Source organism: Delphinus delphis, chromosome X (assembly GCF_949987515.2).
Source record: "Delphinus delphis chromosome X, mDelDel1.2, whole genome shotgun sequence".
In the NCBI taxonomy this organism is placed as follows: domain Eukaryota; kingdom Metazoa; phylum Chordata; class Mammalia; order Artiodactyla; family Delphinidae; genus Delphinus; species Delphinus delphis.
The window spans coordinates 74,115,763-74,131,506 of NC_082704.1; the positions used below are offsets into that span (position 1 = coordinate 74,115,763).

Genomic DNA, 15,744 nt, shown 5'->3' on the forward strand with positions numbered 1-15,744 from the left:
CCCAATCATCTTGTTTTGGTTCCTTTTAAAAATCTTTAGTTGTAGAAAATATTTTCTGCTAGTCTTCAGATAATTCTCTTAGATAGTTGCTCTGTAAATAGTTTTGATTTTGGTGTGTCCATTGGAGGAGGTGAGCTCAGGGTCTTTCTACTCCACCATCTTGGCCACACCTTCTATAGCTGTTTAATTTCTCTGTGCCTTAGTTTCCTTCCTCATCTATAATGAGGTAATAAAAGTATTTACCTCATGGACGCATAATGAGTATGATTTAATATATATAAAGAGCTTAGAACAGTATCTGTCATATAAGAAGTCATATGTTTTATTTATTGTAGGTGTGTATGTGTTGGGAGTTGGGGACTAATTTAGATAGGGTAGGAAAGGAAGGACTCCATGAATTGGGACCTGAACAATTAGGAGCCAGCCATTGGAAGAGCATTGCAGATAGCGGGACAGTTAAAGGCCTTGATACTGGAATGAGCTTAGAATATTAAAGGAACAAAAATAAGGACCAGGACCAACCTGGTAGGAGAATCTGAGCAAAGAAGATGAGAAGGGTATAGGGGTTTCTAGCAGGTGGCTGGCAGCAGAGGGTAGAAAGGTATACAGGAGATCTAGTGAGGAAGCCATGGCAATCGTCCCAGCACCAGAGGAGGAGTAAGGAGATGTGGCATTAAAAAGTTATTTAGGGAACAGTATTAAAGGCAGGAGGACTGGGAACAGGGACATGGTAAGACGAGAGGGAATTGTCAAGGAAAATATCCAGGTTCTTATTTTGGAAAAATGAGTAGATAGTGGTGCCACCAAGTGAGAGGGGAACAGATGAGGATAAGCAGAGTAGGGTGACAATATAGAGAATATATTTGCTTATTAGACATTCTGAATTTAAGGCTCCGAGAAATATTTAAATCTTGTCTCTGTCACTCCATGCTGTGTGACCTTTGACAATTTATCCTCTCTGTGCCTTAGTTTCCTCATCTGTAATAATTGGCCTTGACTCAGAGATGTGAAAATAACATGAAGAACTATAAAGCACATTGAAGAGTGTCCAACATACAGTAAGCACTTAGTAAACATTAATTATAATTACAATTATTATTATTACAAAGCCATGAGCAAATCTGAGATGTTGAGGGGCTGGGAAGGCTCTATGTCTAGAATGTAAAGTGCTGGGGGGAGACAGACGATGATGAATAGTGGAAGAAAAGACAAGTCAAATTCTGAAGAGTCATGAATGCTCCCTAAGCTAAGCAAGGTAATGGATGTTCTCAAAGAGCAACAGGCTTGGAGCCCTCCATTTCAGCTCTAGAAAAATGATCTAGAAGTAGTGTGGCCTATTTCCTTAAGATCTTGACTAAAGGCTTCAAGAAACATCACCTATGCACAGATATGTAAATGTGGGATGGGGGGATATCTTTAGGAAGAAGATTGGAAACAAAGCAGCTAAGGCAGTAAGGGTGCCCCATGGTAGACTGTGTACAGGTCTGGGGCAGATACAGGAGATAGTTCAAGGCTAAGTCCTGCCATTGTGACTGTGGACAAGTACCTTGGATCCTTGAGCTTCAGTTTCCCACTCTACAGAATGGGGAGAAAGGATTAGATCCAGAAATCTCTCTGGTCCCTTCCTGATCAGATATTATAATTAAGGGATATAGTAAAGCAAGCAATGGAGCACTACTCCTGGATGGCAGAGAAGGCCTGACCTAGGCCTTGAAGGCCTACCGAAGAGTCAGGAAGCAAGTTCTAGGCCCCTATCTGCCTGACTGCTTGTGTGACCTTAGACAAGTCTCTTATCTCTCCTCAGGAAAGTATTTGTCTAGTCTGGACTCCAGTGGCTCTCAAAGTGTGGCCCCTGGAACAGCAGCATCAATGCAAATTCTCAGGTTCCACTTTAGACCCACTGAATCAGAGACTCTGGAGGTGGAGTCTAGTAATCTGTTTTAAGCAGCCCACAGAGATTCCAATAGACAGTAAAATTTGAAAACCATTATTCTAGATATTTTCAAACTTTTGCAGTGAGGGAGCCCCCCCTTTATCTTTTCTTTTATATGGATTTGTAATTTATATACATCTTGATGAATTTTTACATGTTTGTACCCTGTAACCACCACCCAAACCAATTGTATTTCCATGACCTCAGGTTTCCTTGTGCCACTTTCCAGTCAATCCCTCGCATCCCAGCTCCAGACAACCACGCCTGCTCTAGAACTTGACATAAATGGAATTATATGTTCTCTTTTGTGTCTACTTTTTTTTTCTGTACAAGATATTACCTGTGAGATTCATTCATACTGTAGTGTCAGTAGTTGTTTTTTCTTTAATTTCTACCGCTGAGCAATATACCATTATATGAATATACTATTGTTTTGTCCATTCTCTAGTTGATGAATATTTGTGTTGTTTTCAGATTTGGAGCTATTGCAAATAGTACTGCTACGTCTTTTGGTGGACAGAAGCACTCATTACTCTTGGATATGTACCCAGGAGTACCACCACCCCTTTTAAAAATTAAATCTTTTTCTTTTGAGATCACTGTAGATTCACATGCAGTTATAAGACAAATAATACAAAGAGATCTCATGTATACTTTATTCACTTTCCACCAATGGTAATACCTTGTAAGCTATGGTATAATATCACAACCAAGATATTAATATTGACACAGTCAAGACAGAGTATCACTGCAAGGATCTCTCATGTTGCTCTCTTATATATCCAGATCTACTTCTCAGATGGCTTCCCCCCACTTCCTTAACTGCTGGAAACCTACACTTTGGAATCATTAAATACATTGATACCTGTGTCCCACTACTAGAGATTGTAATTTGATCTGAGGATGTGGTCTAGGCTTTGGAATCTTTAAGATTCTAATATGCAGACAAGTTTGAGAGCCACTGCCTCAAAGGGTTGTCGTAAGGATTTAAAGCTCACAGAATACATACTTACTTTTCCTTGCAAGTATTGGCTCACCAAGAAGGGAGGTGGTAAGTGAGAGTATGCCAGGTCCAAAACGGCCCGGAAGGCTGATCTGGGTCTCAGTTTCCTCGCCTGTAAAACTGGGATAACCACATCTAGGCTACAAAATTGCCATGTTTTATAAACCATAAAGTACAACATCTTTTGTACATACATATACTACTCTCCATTCTTACTTCATACTCCACTCCCTATTACCTTTTGCAACAGTGCTCAAGGTAATTTCTCTGACCTTCACTGGCACTGCAATAAGTGAGGACAGTAGGTGAGCAAGCCTGGAGGCCTTCCTGAAAAGAGGCAGGATAGGGCCTGACCACCCCAGGGGGAGTCCAGAGATATAAACCACCCCCCACAAGCAGCCCCAAAGCTCCAATGCCAAACAAGCCCAGGAGCATCATATGGTCAATGCAGGGCCCATCTACACCAGAAAAAATTGGCCTAGGGCTACGGAAAGGACACAGGCTATTAAGTCATACAGTCCTGTGCCCTTGGGCAGTTATTCTACTTTTTCAAATCCATGCCCTCCTCTATAAAACGAGGATAGTCATATCCACTCTCCATAGGACTGAAGTGAGAATGAAATGAGACCAGGGATAGGAAAGTGGTCCACAGAGTGCAAATTACAGTGAAGTATCTTACAGCCACCCACTCATGCCACAAAGAAAGATCAAGTCACAGTGAAGTCTTCCTAGATTTTATTGGCACTGAAATAGAACATTGGTTAAGCATAAACCCCTCCAAAAACAAATTTTAAAAACCCCAAAAATACACACACAAAAAAACTGAATATAAAATCTAACCTTTTTCCCCAGCTTCCCTGGGGTGGGGGGGTACTACCTTTAAGGCAGCTAGATTGCCCCACAATTCCAGGTTTGAATTTAGCCAATATAGGGCGTATCACCAAGAGAGTGTCAATATAATTCACAGCAATGCACATAAGACTCCGCAAGGTCAAGCAGGAGGCAAGGGGAGGGAGGGATCAAAGCCATGGGCTCTGGGCTAGGGGCACTGCATGCAAGGACAGTAGGGCCCCTTGGGGAATGAACTCTGAGGAGAAGGCAAAAAAAGGAACAATAAAACCAAATACCAAGAACCTTAAAAAAGGATTGTATGACCTATAGTGACAGGTGATATCACTAATACTGAAAGCTTCCTACATTAATTTTTCTGGCAAAATATTCTTTTACAATATAGTATATGCTTCCTAGGTGTAGGGGGTGGTAAGGGAATGAGGCCAAAATGATCCTGTCCCAACACTAATATCTTCTAAGGGTGCATTAGCAAGAAACACAGAAATCAATATTTAGTTAGATGCCACTAAAATATATAATACTGGTGGAAAGAAAAAGAACACACATGAGACAGAGAGGAGGAGGAGGCTGCTCCTGGGTTGAAAGAAAGAGGTGGGAGTGTGAAAAGGACCAGGCCAGAGCCCCTAACAGCTCTCTGGTTTACAGCTCCAAGGGATAGCACAGTTGGTGGCAAGACCTGGGTTAGAGATTTATTAAACAGAGGCAGGACCAAATCACCACCTTGGAGAGGTGTAAACTGTAGGATCTAGGCCACAAACTTCTCTCACCATACTCAGCTTCTTCCACCCACTCACCAATTGAGCCAACTGACATCAAGATCTAGGGCTCACCAAACCAAGGCCTTAATGGCCCTGAAGCAGGAGCTGTGGTCCAACTCTGAAGGGAGAAGTAGTCTGGGACCCCTGGCAGGTAAAATACTCAAGCCACGTGTGAATATTTCCTCCCTTTAGCAAAAGTCCTGGATGGGGCTGGCTGGGTTTGGGGGTAACCATCCCTACTGTTCTACTTGGAGGGGGTTTGGGGATTGGAGTGGGGAGGGGCAGATCCCAAGAGGGGAAGAGGAACACAGAATAATAAGGGATATCTCTGCCCATAGAGCTCACTTGAAACAAGTCTAGGCTCCCATAAGGCATAGGGGCAGATCCTCTACCCAATCTTGTCTGAACAGAATGGCCAACGGCCTTCCAGGATGTTGGTGAAGCCTCTTGCAGGCACTGTCTCCCCCATATCACCCTGAAGAGAAACTAAGTCCCTGAACTCAGGGACAAGGTTTACTGGGACCAAGTTTGTAACAGGTCCAATCTGGGAGGTAGAGAGAAGAATGAGTGAACATCTTTTTAGCCTCCAATCATTACAAAGCCTAAATAACTCTAGAAGGGATGGACACTGGGAGGCCTAATCCTAGGGCAGTTGACATCCTAGAGCATATAGCCAGGGCTCCGCCTCCTTCTCTAAACCCTATGATGTTCCAATTCTGCAAATCACAGGACCATGAAGAGGAAGGCAGTGGTGGGGGCTAGTTTTCAACCTACTACACTTGACTCCTGCAAAGCAACAGTAAATGTGGGGGTATTTCCCAAATCAAGTGGGAAGTGCCTCTGAGCTGAGAAAGTGATCTCTTCTAGAAAGCTAGATCACCTGGGATAGAAGAAAAAGAGGGTCCCATCATCACCATAGTGGGCCATCTCTCTGCCTAGGGAAGTGAGTGAGGGCTGAGGGGCTAGGTTTGGTCCCATGGCTGTACTGAATGCTTGGCATGACTCCTGGGCTGCTCTAGTTAGTGGCTCCAGCACAGTGTGAGTTAGGCAAGAGTGTAGGAGTGTGAGGGCAAGGAAGAAGGGAGGAGGGGTCCCTAGAGGCTGGGTGCCCATTACATGGACTCAAACTCATCAATGCGCTGCTTAGTATTGCCCTGCCGGATTTGGCGCAGGGTCTTGTACTTGTCTCGACCCAGTCGCATGTTCTCAGCATGGATCATGTCATTAGCAGTCTTCTTGGACTCATCACGGGCATTGGCCAGCTCTGAAGTGAGGGCCTGTGAGGGTGCAAGGGGATAAGGGGTTAATGGCTTCCTCTCATTTTACCTCCCCTCGTTAACCAGATGTACTTCCTGATTTATTTCCTTCTTACCTTCCTCCCACCCTCTCCACCACCTTTCTCTCTCACTCCCCCACCCCTGCCCCCCTCTTTATACACACAAACACAGACACACACATTTTTTGAGAGCCATTTCCAGCTCTGTTAGAACTGCAGTGGGGCAAGAATAATAAAAAAAAAAACAAAACCAGAACACCAACTTAGCAGATCAACTGATGACAGAATCCTGAGAGTAGAACAATACACCAAAGAGATTCAAGTAGGAATTGTGACAACTAAGTATTTTCTGAATATGAGGTAAATGGAATATGGGTGGAGGATGGAGCAAAAAAACAAAAAAAAAGGAAGAGGCGGTCCAGGCTCTGATTAATAAGTGAGAGCTGGGACTTCCCTGGTGGCGCAGTGGTTAAGAATCCACCTGACAATGCAGGGGACACGGGTTCAAGCCCTGGTCCGGGAAGATCCCACATGCCGCAGAGCAACTAAGCCCGCGTGCCACAGCTAGAGAAAGCCCACGTGCAGCAATGAAGACCCGACACAGCCAAAGATAAAATAAATAAATTTATAAAAATAAAAATTAAAAATTAAAAAAATAAGTGAGAGGTGCTCTCCCTTAAAGCTCTCATTGAGAAATGCTTAAGCTCCCACAGAGCACTGAGACAGGCTCCTCTACTGCTCCCGTGCCCCGATGATCTAGGGAAGGCCATGGGCTACTAAGTCAATACACATGGTCTCCATGACCCTTTGGGTCAGCCTTGATACCTTCAGGTGCTTCTGCACACGCTCATTCTTCTCTGCCTCAGTGGTACGTTCCTCCTCGCTGCGATCCTTGGCCATGGCATCAGCCCGCAGTTCAGCGCTGGCCTCTGCACCGTTCTCATCCTGCTCATCCTGCTCATTCTCGGCAGGCTCTGCCACATGAGGTGTGCTCATGGCAGTCTTCAGCTCTGCACGGGTCTTCTCCAAGTCTTCTTGTACCATCTGAGCCTGCCCAGTAACAGAGGAAGAGAAGGTCTGGCAGTCAGACCAGGCTAACTTGCGGCATCCCTATGTGTGCCTAGAATGGCCCAGCAGAAAGCAGGCACCAGGTAGGCCAAGTCACTTTGCCTGACTGATCCTGAGTTCCTTCAGCTGTATAATAGGAGTAATTCCTATTACTAGTACCAAATTCCCTGGGGGTACTGGAGAATTCTGGGAAGTATCTGAGAAAGGCTTGAGCTCCTTCTCCCATGATACCCACTGTCAAGGAAGGATAGAAGCGTGAAGAAACCCAAATCCTCACATCGGTCAGAATGGCCATCATCAAAAAATCTGCAAACAATAAATGTTGAAGAGGGTGTGGAGAAAAGGGAACCCTCTTGCACTGTTGGTGGGAATGTAAGTTGATACAGCCACTATGGAGAACAGTATGGAGGTTCCTTAAAAAACTAAATAGAACTACCATATGACCCAGCAATCCCACCACTGGGCAAACCATATACCCTGAGAAAACCATAATTCAAAGAGAGTCATGTACCACAATGTTCACTGCAGCACTATTTACAATAGCCTGGACATGGAAGCAACCTAAGTGTCCATCGACCAATGAATGGATAAAGAAGATGCGACACATATATACAATGGAATATTACTCAGCCATAAAAGGAAATGAAATTGAGTTATTTGCAGTGAGGTGGATGGACCTAGAGTCTGTCATACAGAGTGAAGTAAGTCAGAAAGAGAAAAACAAATACTGTATGATAACACATATATATGGAATAAAAAGAAATGGTTCTGAAGAACCTAGGGGCAGAATAGGAATAAAGACACAGACGTAGAGAATGGACTTGAGGACACGGGGAGAGGGAACGGTAAGCTGAGAAGAAGTGAGAGAGTGGCGTGGACATATGTACACTACCAAATATAAAATAGATAGCTAGTGGGAAGCAGCCGCATAGCACAGGGAGATCAGCTCGGTGCTTTGTGACCACCTAGAGGGGTGGGATAGGGATGGTGGGAGGGAGATGCAATAGGAGGAGATATGGGGATATATGTATATATACAGCTGATTCACTTTGTTGTACAGCAGAAACTAACACACCATTGTAAAGCAATTATACGCCAATGAAGATGTTAAAAAAAATAAAATAATTTTTTAAATAAAATATAAAATAATGGGGCTTCCCTGGTGGTACAGTGGTTGAGAGTCTGCCTGCCAATGCAGGGGACATGGGTTCGTGCCCTGGTCTGGGAAGATCCCACATGCCACGGAGCGGCTGGGCCCGTGAGCCATGGCCGCTGAGCCTGCACATCCGGAGCCTGTGTTCCACAACGGGAGAGGCCACAACAGTGAGAGGCCCACGTACCGGAAAAAATAAATAAAAAAAAAAAATAAAAGATACTTCCAGGTATTATCTTTAAAAATAAATAAATAAATAAAAGAATCTAAGGAACTGGAGCCTATGCATATGATACCCCATCCCACACTGCTTTGTCCTGGGCACGGTATCTTACCTTCTGCTGCCATTCCACAGCCTCACTCTCCTTTTTCTGTCGGGCCATCTCCAGCTGGGAGATCCGAGATGTCAGCTCTGCCATTTCCAAGGCCTGTGGATCAATTGGAAGCTTATGAGAGGTGGGCCTTCTGGTCCTCAGGCCCCAGGTGTCTTCAACCCCAGATCCCCTGAGAACTAACAGGGAACTTGCTGCTCCACTTGCTTGCTGCTCTTGGAGGCTCTTTTTACCACACTTCCTCCAGGAAGCCCAGAGGAACACTCATTCTCAGATCTACTATAGCACCCTATTAACTCCAAACTATTTCCTTATAAGTCAGAGCTCCCTGCCTAGACTATAGACCTGAGGACAAACAACGTGTCATCTCTGGCTCTTCCTCATCTCTCTCTCCTTCTCTCCCTCTTGGTATTGCCAATTGCACAGTTAGGGCCTCAGTAAAGCTTTGGAGATCACTGTGTCACTGCCTGAAGTGGCAGACCCTTTCCTGTTATCCTACAATGCTCAGGGCTCCACTAAGACTCTTCCCAGGACAAGTATAGGAATGACACTCAAGTGTCACAAAGTGATCTGAAGAAGGGAATAAGCTTATGCATGCCCTCACACTTCGGGCAAATCTCCCAGAGGACATTTCCCCCTGAGAATTAGGTTTTAGGTTCTTGCACTCTCACTCCAAACAGTACAGGGGAAGAGCATACGTCAAGGAATTTGGGACACAGGTTCTTAATTTGAGTCACAGAACCCTTGGAAATTGTGATGAAAGAATAGATGCTCACCCTTCTCCCCTAAAAAATGTATAGACACGCAGTTTTACGTGTGCTTTTAGGGAGCAAACCTTTAAAAGAGAGGCAGAAATGACTTCTCATTCTTACTCAGTCACAACAGTGTGACCTCTGACGAGTCTCTTCAACCTCTCTGAGTCCTAATTTCCTTTTCTGGGCATATTATCCCACAAGGATTAATCTCATAGGGTTATTAGGAAGAGGAAATAAGGAAGTAAGGAAAAGGGAAAAGTTGCTAGTATAGCTTGTAACACACGTAGCTAGTCAATCAAGTGTGAATCCCTTTACTACTTTCCTCCCTCTCTCCTTTGTCAGGTCATCAGCTCAAATCCCCAACTGCTAAGAAAGAGAATAAAAGTAAGGGTTAGGGAAGAGTATTTGCAAAATGACTTCTCAGCTTGCTTCTGAAGGAGCTATCTGCTGGAAGCCTGCTGAGAGTTACCCTGCTGGGAAGAACCAGTCCTGCAAGCAGAGGTAGCTGTGAATAGGTAGGCAGACAGAAGAGAAAACTAAGGTCCCATAATCCCAGCCCATTTTGTAGCTTTACCAGTTGTTCCTGGGTCTTCTTCTGGTCCCGGGAGGCCTGCAACAGGGCCTCCTTGGCCTCTTCAGCTTCTTGACGCTCTTTGGCCAGTTTCTCAGCCTCGCTCTGGGCACGCTTCCGCTCCTGTTCAAGTTCCAGAGCCCTGCGGGTCTGTTCTTCCAGTTCTGGGAAGAGAAGGTAGGGGAAAGGTGGTGAAAAGTGCAGAGATCAAGAAGGGACACCTAACTTCCTTCCTGGAAATGCTTCACCCCAGGACACAGCTGGCAGAAAGTTCTAGGCACTCTTCCTCTTGCTCCATCACTCCTCTATTCTTTAGTCATATCTGGAATATATGGCCTGAGTCTGCAGCTCAGACAGAAGGGTTTCCAGTTCATAGAGTCAGACTGTGGGAAAACCCAGTCTCCAAGGTGACTCCAAGCCTCACCTTGTTGAGCCTTCTTAGTCTGTTCCTCGATCTGCTTCAGCCTCTCCATCAGTTCCTCCTTTTCCCGTTCAATCTTCTCCTTCTCCTTTTCTGCCATCTCACGTTTCTTCTTCTCATTTTCCAGCAGAGCACTAGGAAAGGAGAAAGAAGGGAGGGAACAGGATAGCAAGGCCACATGGAAGCCTTGGAATTCCCAAGGCTCCCTGGCCCTGGCCCCTCAGTCCCCACCCATCCAACACACTCAGGGCTTGTGAGACAAGACCACTCTCCCTTCTCTCTACATTCTTGTCCTTACATCACAGCCCTACGTGGGCCGGTATGCTCAGGGCCCTGTCAGTTTGTCCCAGAATCAGGAGATCCAACCTGGACTCTCAGCTTGTCCACTACCCAGTGGGTAATCAGTGGGTGACCTTAGCTACATCATTTCTTTGCTCTTGCTCTCAGTAACCTTATCTGTAAAATGGCCAAATAAGTCCTGCCCTATCTACCTTATAAAGTTACAGGGAGAAAAGTTTTGGATCTGTGCTGATATACTGTGCTTCAAGTCTGGTGATCCCTATGGCTGGGGCATCAGTCCTCTGCCTGCCCTCTGAAGCTCAGCTCTAGGCTCCTTTTCTCCAGAATTTGTTGTAAATCTAAAATAAGTATTTGCTTTTTCTTGCCCCAGTGCCTCTTCCAGGAGGCCTTCTTTTCTCCCTTGGCTAGATGTCTTTTCTCTTTCTGACCCCTCAGAATACTTGGCCTACCCTTCTCCATATCCCTCCTCCCTGTTATTTTTCTCCATAGTACTTCTTATCATGTCACATACCATATAATATGCTTATTTGATCTGTCTGTCTCTTCCCACTAGAATGACAGCTTCATGGGAGCAGAGCAGAGATTTTTGTCTCTTTATTTTTCACTGCTCAATAAATATATATTGAGTGAATGAATGACACAGCATTTGTACCTTGAACCGTTATATATATACTATTTTTTCCCTTTCTTCTACTATACTGTGAGGTCCTTGAGGGCAGGTTCCTGCCAGATCCAGTTCTGTAAACTGCCCCTAATTTCATTTTTCCGGAATAAATGTGAACTTTGGTGTCTAACCTCCCATACACGGAGTCATTTTCCAGCCTACTAGATTAGAAGCCTCCTGAGGTTCCAAACTCTTTATGACAGAGTATCTACTAAAACAGTGCTCTCAAACATTAACATGCACAGGAATCACCAGGGATCTTATTTTTCAAATAACTTACTGAGGTGAAATTCACATGATATAAAATTAACCATTTTAAAGTGAATAATTCAGTGGCATTTAATACATTCACAATGTTGTATGACCACTACCTCTATTAGTTCCAAGACATTTCATCACTCCAAAGGAAAACTTCATACCTGGTATTAAGCACTTTCTCCACATCTCCCCTCTCTCCAGCCCCTGACAACCACCAATCTGCCTTCTGTTTATCTATTCTGGATATTTCATATAAATGGAATAATACAATATGTGACCTTTTGTGTCTGGTTTCTTTCACTTAGCATAATGCTTTAGAGATTCATCTACATTGTAGTATGCATCAATACTTTGTTCTAAAATTTTTAATGGCTGAATAATATTTCATTGGATGGCTGTACAATTTGTTTATCCATTCATTCACTGATGGACATTTGGGCTGTTTCCAATTTTTGGTTATTGTGAATTGCACAGCTATGAACAGGTATGTGCATGTACCTGTTTGAACACCTGTTTTCAATTTTTTTCAGTATATACCTAGGAGTGGAATTGTGGAATTGTATGGTAATTCTACATTTAATTTTTTGAGGAACCATCAAATTGTTTTCTACAGCAGCTGAACCATTTTACATTCCCACTAGCAATGAGCATGAGTTCCAATTCTCCATACCCTTGCCAACAACTGTTATTTTCTGTTTTCATTTATTATATCCATATTAGTGAGTATGAGGTGGTACCTCACTGTGGTTTTGACTTGCATTTCCCTAATGACTAAGGGTGTTTTCATGTGCCTGCTGGCCATTTGCATATCTTCTTTGAAGAAATGTTCAACTAGGATCTTAAGTTGCAGATTTTGAATGAGCAGCTTTGAGGTAGGTCTCAGAATACTGCCTTTCTAAAAAGTTCCAAAGTTGATGCTGATGCTGCTGAGCTTTGATGCACTTTGAGTAGCAAGGGTCCTCAGTGCAAAAGGGCTTGGTAGGGAAAATTCTGGTGGCTCTGCCCAATTCCACTCAAAAAACCCTAGAGTCCAGGTTTAAATGTGCATGAAGCCTTCTGCTACTGCTGCTATACTGGTCAGATAGCCCAGAGCAACCCAGAGTCCACCTAGAAAAGCAATGGCATGAGGGTCATAGATAATGGGGAACTATGAAATGTCCCTCCCTCCTATCAGCCTCTGAAATCCTAGGGTTCTAAATGCCTGCCTCCTGGGGATGGGGATGCCTGAGACTTAATGGAAGGGGTGTATCCCTGTACATCTCTCTCTCCCCCAGTACCAGGATGGCTTCATGCCTTGCCTTTAGCAGGCTTGGCACCTCTGAGAAGCTTCCTTGCCACAGCCCTGGTCCCCACTTCAGTTCCACGTCACCTACCGCTCCATCTGTTTCTGGTGCTTCTCCTCCCGGGCCTGTGCCTTCATCTGCTGCACCTCGATTGTGTCGGGCTTGCGGCGGCGCATGTATAGCTCATGGTTCCCCATACACAGAGCCAAGATCCGCTTGTTAATCCGCAGCCGAGGAGCATAGAAGACGAAGTCCTGGTGGAAAACCAGCAGTCAGAAAGCGTTTAGAGGGACAGATGAAGGTGGGCTTCTGCCTTCTGAAAAGCTAAGTCCAAAAGCACTGGAAAGATCATGTTACAGATGGGAAGACCAATTATCAGAGTGGTGAAGTGACTTGCCCAGGGTCAGATGGCAGGTTAGTGGCAGACCCAGGACTGGAACCCAGGCTTCTTGACTCCGAAACCAGTGCTCTTTCCACCGAGCCACAATTTCTTTCAACCTTTGCTTATGAAAAGCATCCTAAAATACCCTCAATGCAGTTGAAAGATAGAAACTGACTTTATCTGCTAATTAGATATCCTGCTGGGTCTCAGGGGCCTCTCTTAGAGGCCAAATAATCCCTGCATAATACCGTGGTGAGTGTAGTATGGGTGGGCTGGACTGGTTCTATAATCTCCTAAAAGCATATCCTAGACCCAGTCCCTTCAATCCTGTTTGGAATAAGGCAGTTTGTAAATACATACATGAATATATAAATCTGAACATCGATTATCCTGGTTGTTGTTTTTTAAATATGCCCTTGATCTCAGCTGACTTTGTTACTTACCTTTTTCTGATGAAAGTTGAGCACAGCAGCAGTATTAAAAAAACAAAACAAAGAAAAACAAAAAAACAAAAAAAACACACACACACAAGAAAATCCAGTGAGTTTGAGTTTGTTACTACAAATACCACTGGACCAAGGTCACCAGCTGATGGACTAACCACCAGCTCCTCTGCCACTGAACCCAAACTGCTACCATCTCGCATTGCTTGGGGTGCAGTAGAAGAAGCACAAGAACCAGAGGTCAAACAACCTAGGTGTAAATCCCAGCTCTATCATTTTTAGCTATGTGATCTTGGGCAAATCACTCCATCCCTCTGAAACTCAGTTTCATCACTTATAAAACAGGTATGCTACTACCTACCTGACAATGTCGTTGAGGGTTTAAAGAGACAACATATATAAAGTTCCTAGCAGGGCAAGTTCAGAGACCTCAGAGCTGGAGAGGAATGGTTGAGGCCTCATGAGAAAGGTCTGGTTCAGCATGGCCATTGGCCCTTGTTGGACATGAGGTACATCAAAAGAGGAGAGTCTCCTCTCAGTTTTCTATCCTATTCCCAAGCACCAGCTTTCCAGTCTTGTCAGCCACAGGCAACTGAGTAGGTGACAGGAATGGCAAGCATGTTAGAGGAATGACTGGACTGAAAGCACTTTCTTGGTTTTGGATTGCTCTGGAAAGAAGTCTTGAGAGGACAGCAGCAAAGTTATAACAGAAAGAACACCTGGAGAATCATCTTTGGATCTGGACTTCTCCTGGCTCTGTCCTTTCTCCAGAATTAAAGATAAATCGAGTACATGAACAGTTTCCACTTTCTAGGGCCTAGAGGCTTTAAAAGATAAGATGTACTCTCTGTTTCCACCCCAGAGCCTCAGGGAAGTAAAAGATAGTGGCTAAGAGGCAGTAATTAGACTGCCTGTGGCTCTCCATAATCCATGCTTCTCCTGAGACACAGGTAGCAGTGTGGCACCAGTTATAGGATGCCTCCTGACCATTTCTTGGCATCAGCATCCCCTTTCATTGCCAATCGCCTTTTGTGCCTCCTATTCCCACCCACATACACAAAAAAGCCAAAAAAGGGAGAGAAATATAGAATGACACAATTGCTTTTAGCATTATCCAGGCCTTGGCAAGTACCTGTGTTGGCCAGTGGGAGGAGTCACTTACCGGGGCTTTTTTGTCAATGGGCTTGATGACAAATTTCTTGTCATTAAAAGAGATGTTCCTGATTTCACTCCAGGGGAAGCCTATCTTAGGAGTCAGTCTGTAAAAATGGATGCCAAGAACATTAGGATAAAGGCAAGACAAGAAGGACTTAGAGGGTTGGTGCCTTGCCCTCCCCACCACCAACTTCTCCCTTAAGGAGGTAGATTCATTGCCAGCTCAGCCAGTGTCATCACATGCCACCAGGTCAGTTGCCAGCATTGAGGGTGCACAAAGGACCTCCTGATACCACAATCAACATATCCCTTGTCCCAATATCTGAGGTTTGTTTTATTTTATTTTTTGTTGAGGCATGGACCTTGTAACAATCTCTCACAAGAATCCCCAGCCCTACTTAACTGGAACTCTTCTATTCTACCAAGGTTGTAAAAGTTGGGGAGAAGGTAAATAATAAGTTCCAAGACTCAGAAGTTACACAAAACAATAATATACTGATCTCCATCCTCATCAAGAGCAAGCCAAGAAGGGACTTCCCTGGTGGTCCAGTTGAGAACCCACCTTCCAATGCAGGAGACATAGGTTCGATCCCTGGTGGGGGAACTAAGATCCCACATGCTGCAGGGCAACTGAGCCCACATGCCGCAACTACTGAGCCCACGTGCTCTGGAGCCCACGCGCCACAACTAGAGAGAAGCCCGTGCACCGCAACGAAGAGCCCATGTGCTGCAACTAAGTGCCAACATGGCAATAAATAAATAAATATTTTTTTTAAAAAAAGAGCAATCCAAGGAAAAAAAATAAGCTAGTGCGATAAGGCTGTAGCAAGAGGGATTATAGGCCAAAAGGCACTTAATCATCATATGCAAAGGAGATTAATTACAAATCGTGACAAGGTAGGTTTTAGACCAGTGTTGTCCAACAGAAATATAATGAGAACCACACATGTAATTTTAAATTTTCTAGCAGCCACATGAAAATAAGTAAAAAGAAATAGGTGGAATTAACTGTAACAGCAGTTCATTTAACCCAGTATATGTAAAATACTATCATTTGTACATGTAAATCAATATTTTTAAAAATATTAGTGAGATATTTTGTATTCTGTTATTCACACCAAGTCTTCAAAGTCCAGT

The 15,744-nt window shown here is 44.2% G+C and overlaps 1 protein-coding gene across 1 annotated transcript in view; it reads right to left on the minus strand.

The window, feature by feature from the left end:
• Nucleotides 1-3,654: 3,654 nt before the first annotated feature.
• MSN (moesin) overlaps nucleotides 3,655-15,744 on the minus strand; it is a 67,841-nt gene continuing 55,751 nt past the window's right edge. Inside the window, exons 7-13 of the mRNA XM_060002666.1 lie at nucleotides 14,615-14,711; nucleotides 12,718-12,881; nucleotides 10,126-10,256; nucleotides 9,705-9,865; nucleotides 8,379-8,471; nucleotides 6,648-6,872; nucleotides 3,655-5,823 (exon numbers count right to left, since the gene is read on the minus strand). Of these exons, the coding sequence (XP_059858649.1) occupies nucleotides 5,659-5,823; nucleotides 6,648-6,872; nucleotides 8,379-8,471; nucleotides 9,705-9,865; nucleotides 10,126-10,256; nucleotides 12,718-12,881; nucleotides 14,615-14,711 (1,036 nt within the window). The 3' untranslated portion in view covers nucleotides 3,655-5,658. The remainder of the gene's footprint in view (nucleotides 5,824-6,647; nucleotides 6,873-8,378; nucleotides 8,472-9,704; nucleotides 9,866-10,125; nucleotides 10,257-12,717; nucleotides 12,882-14,614; nucleotides 14,712-15,744) is intronic.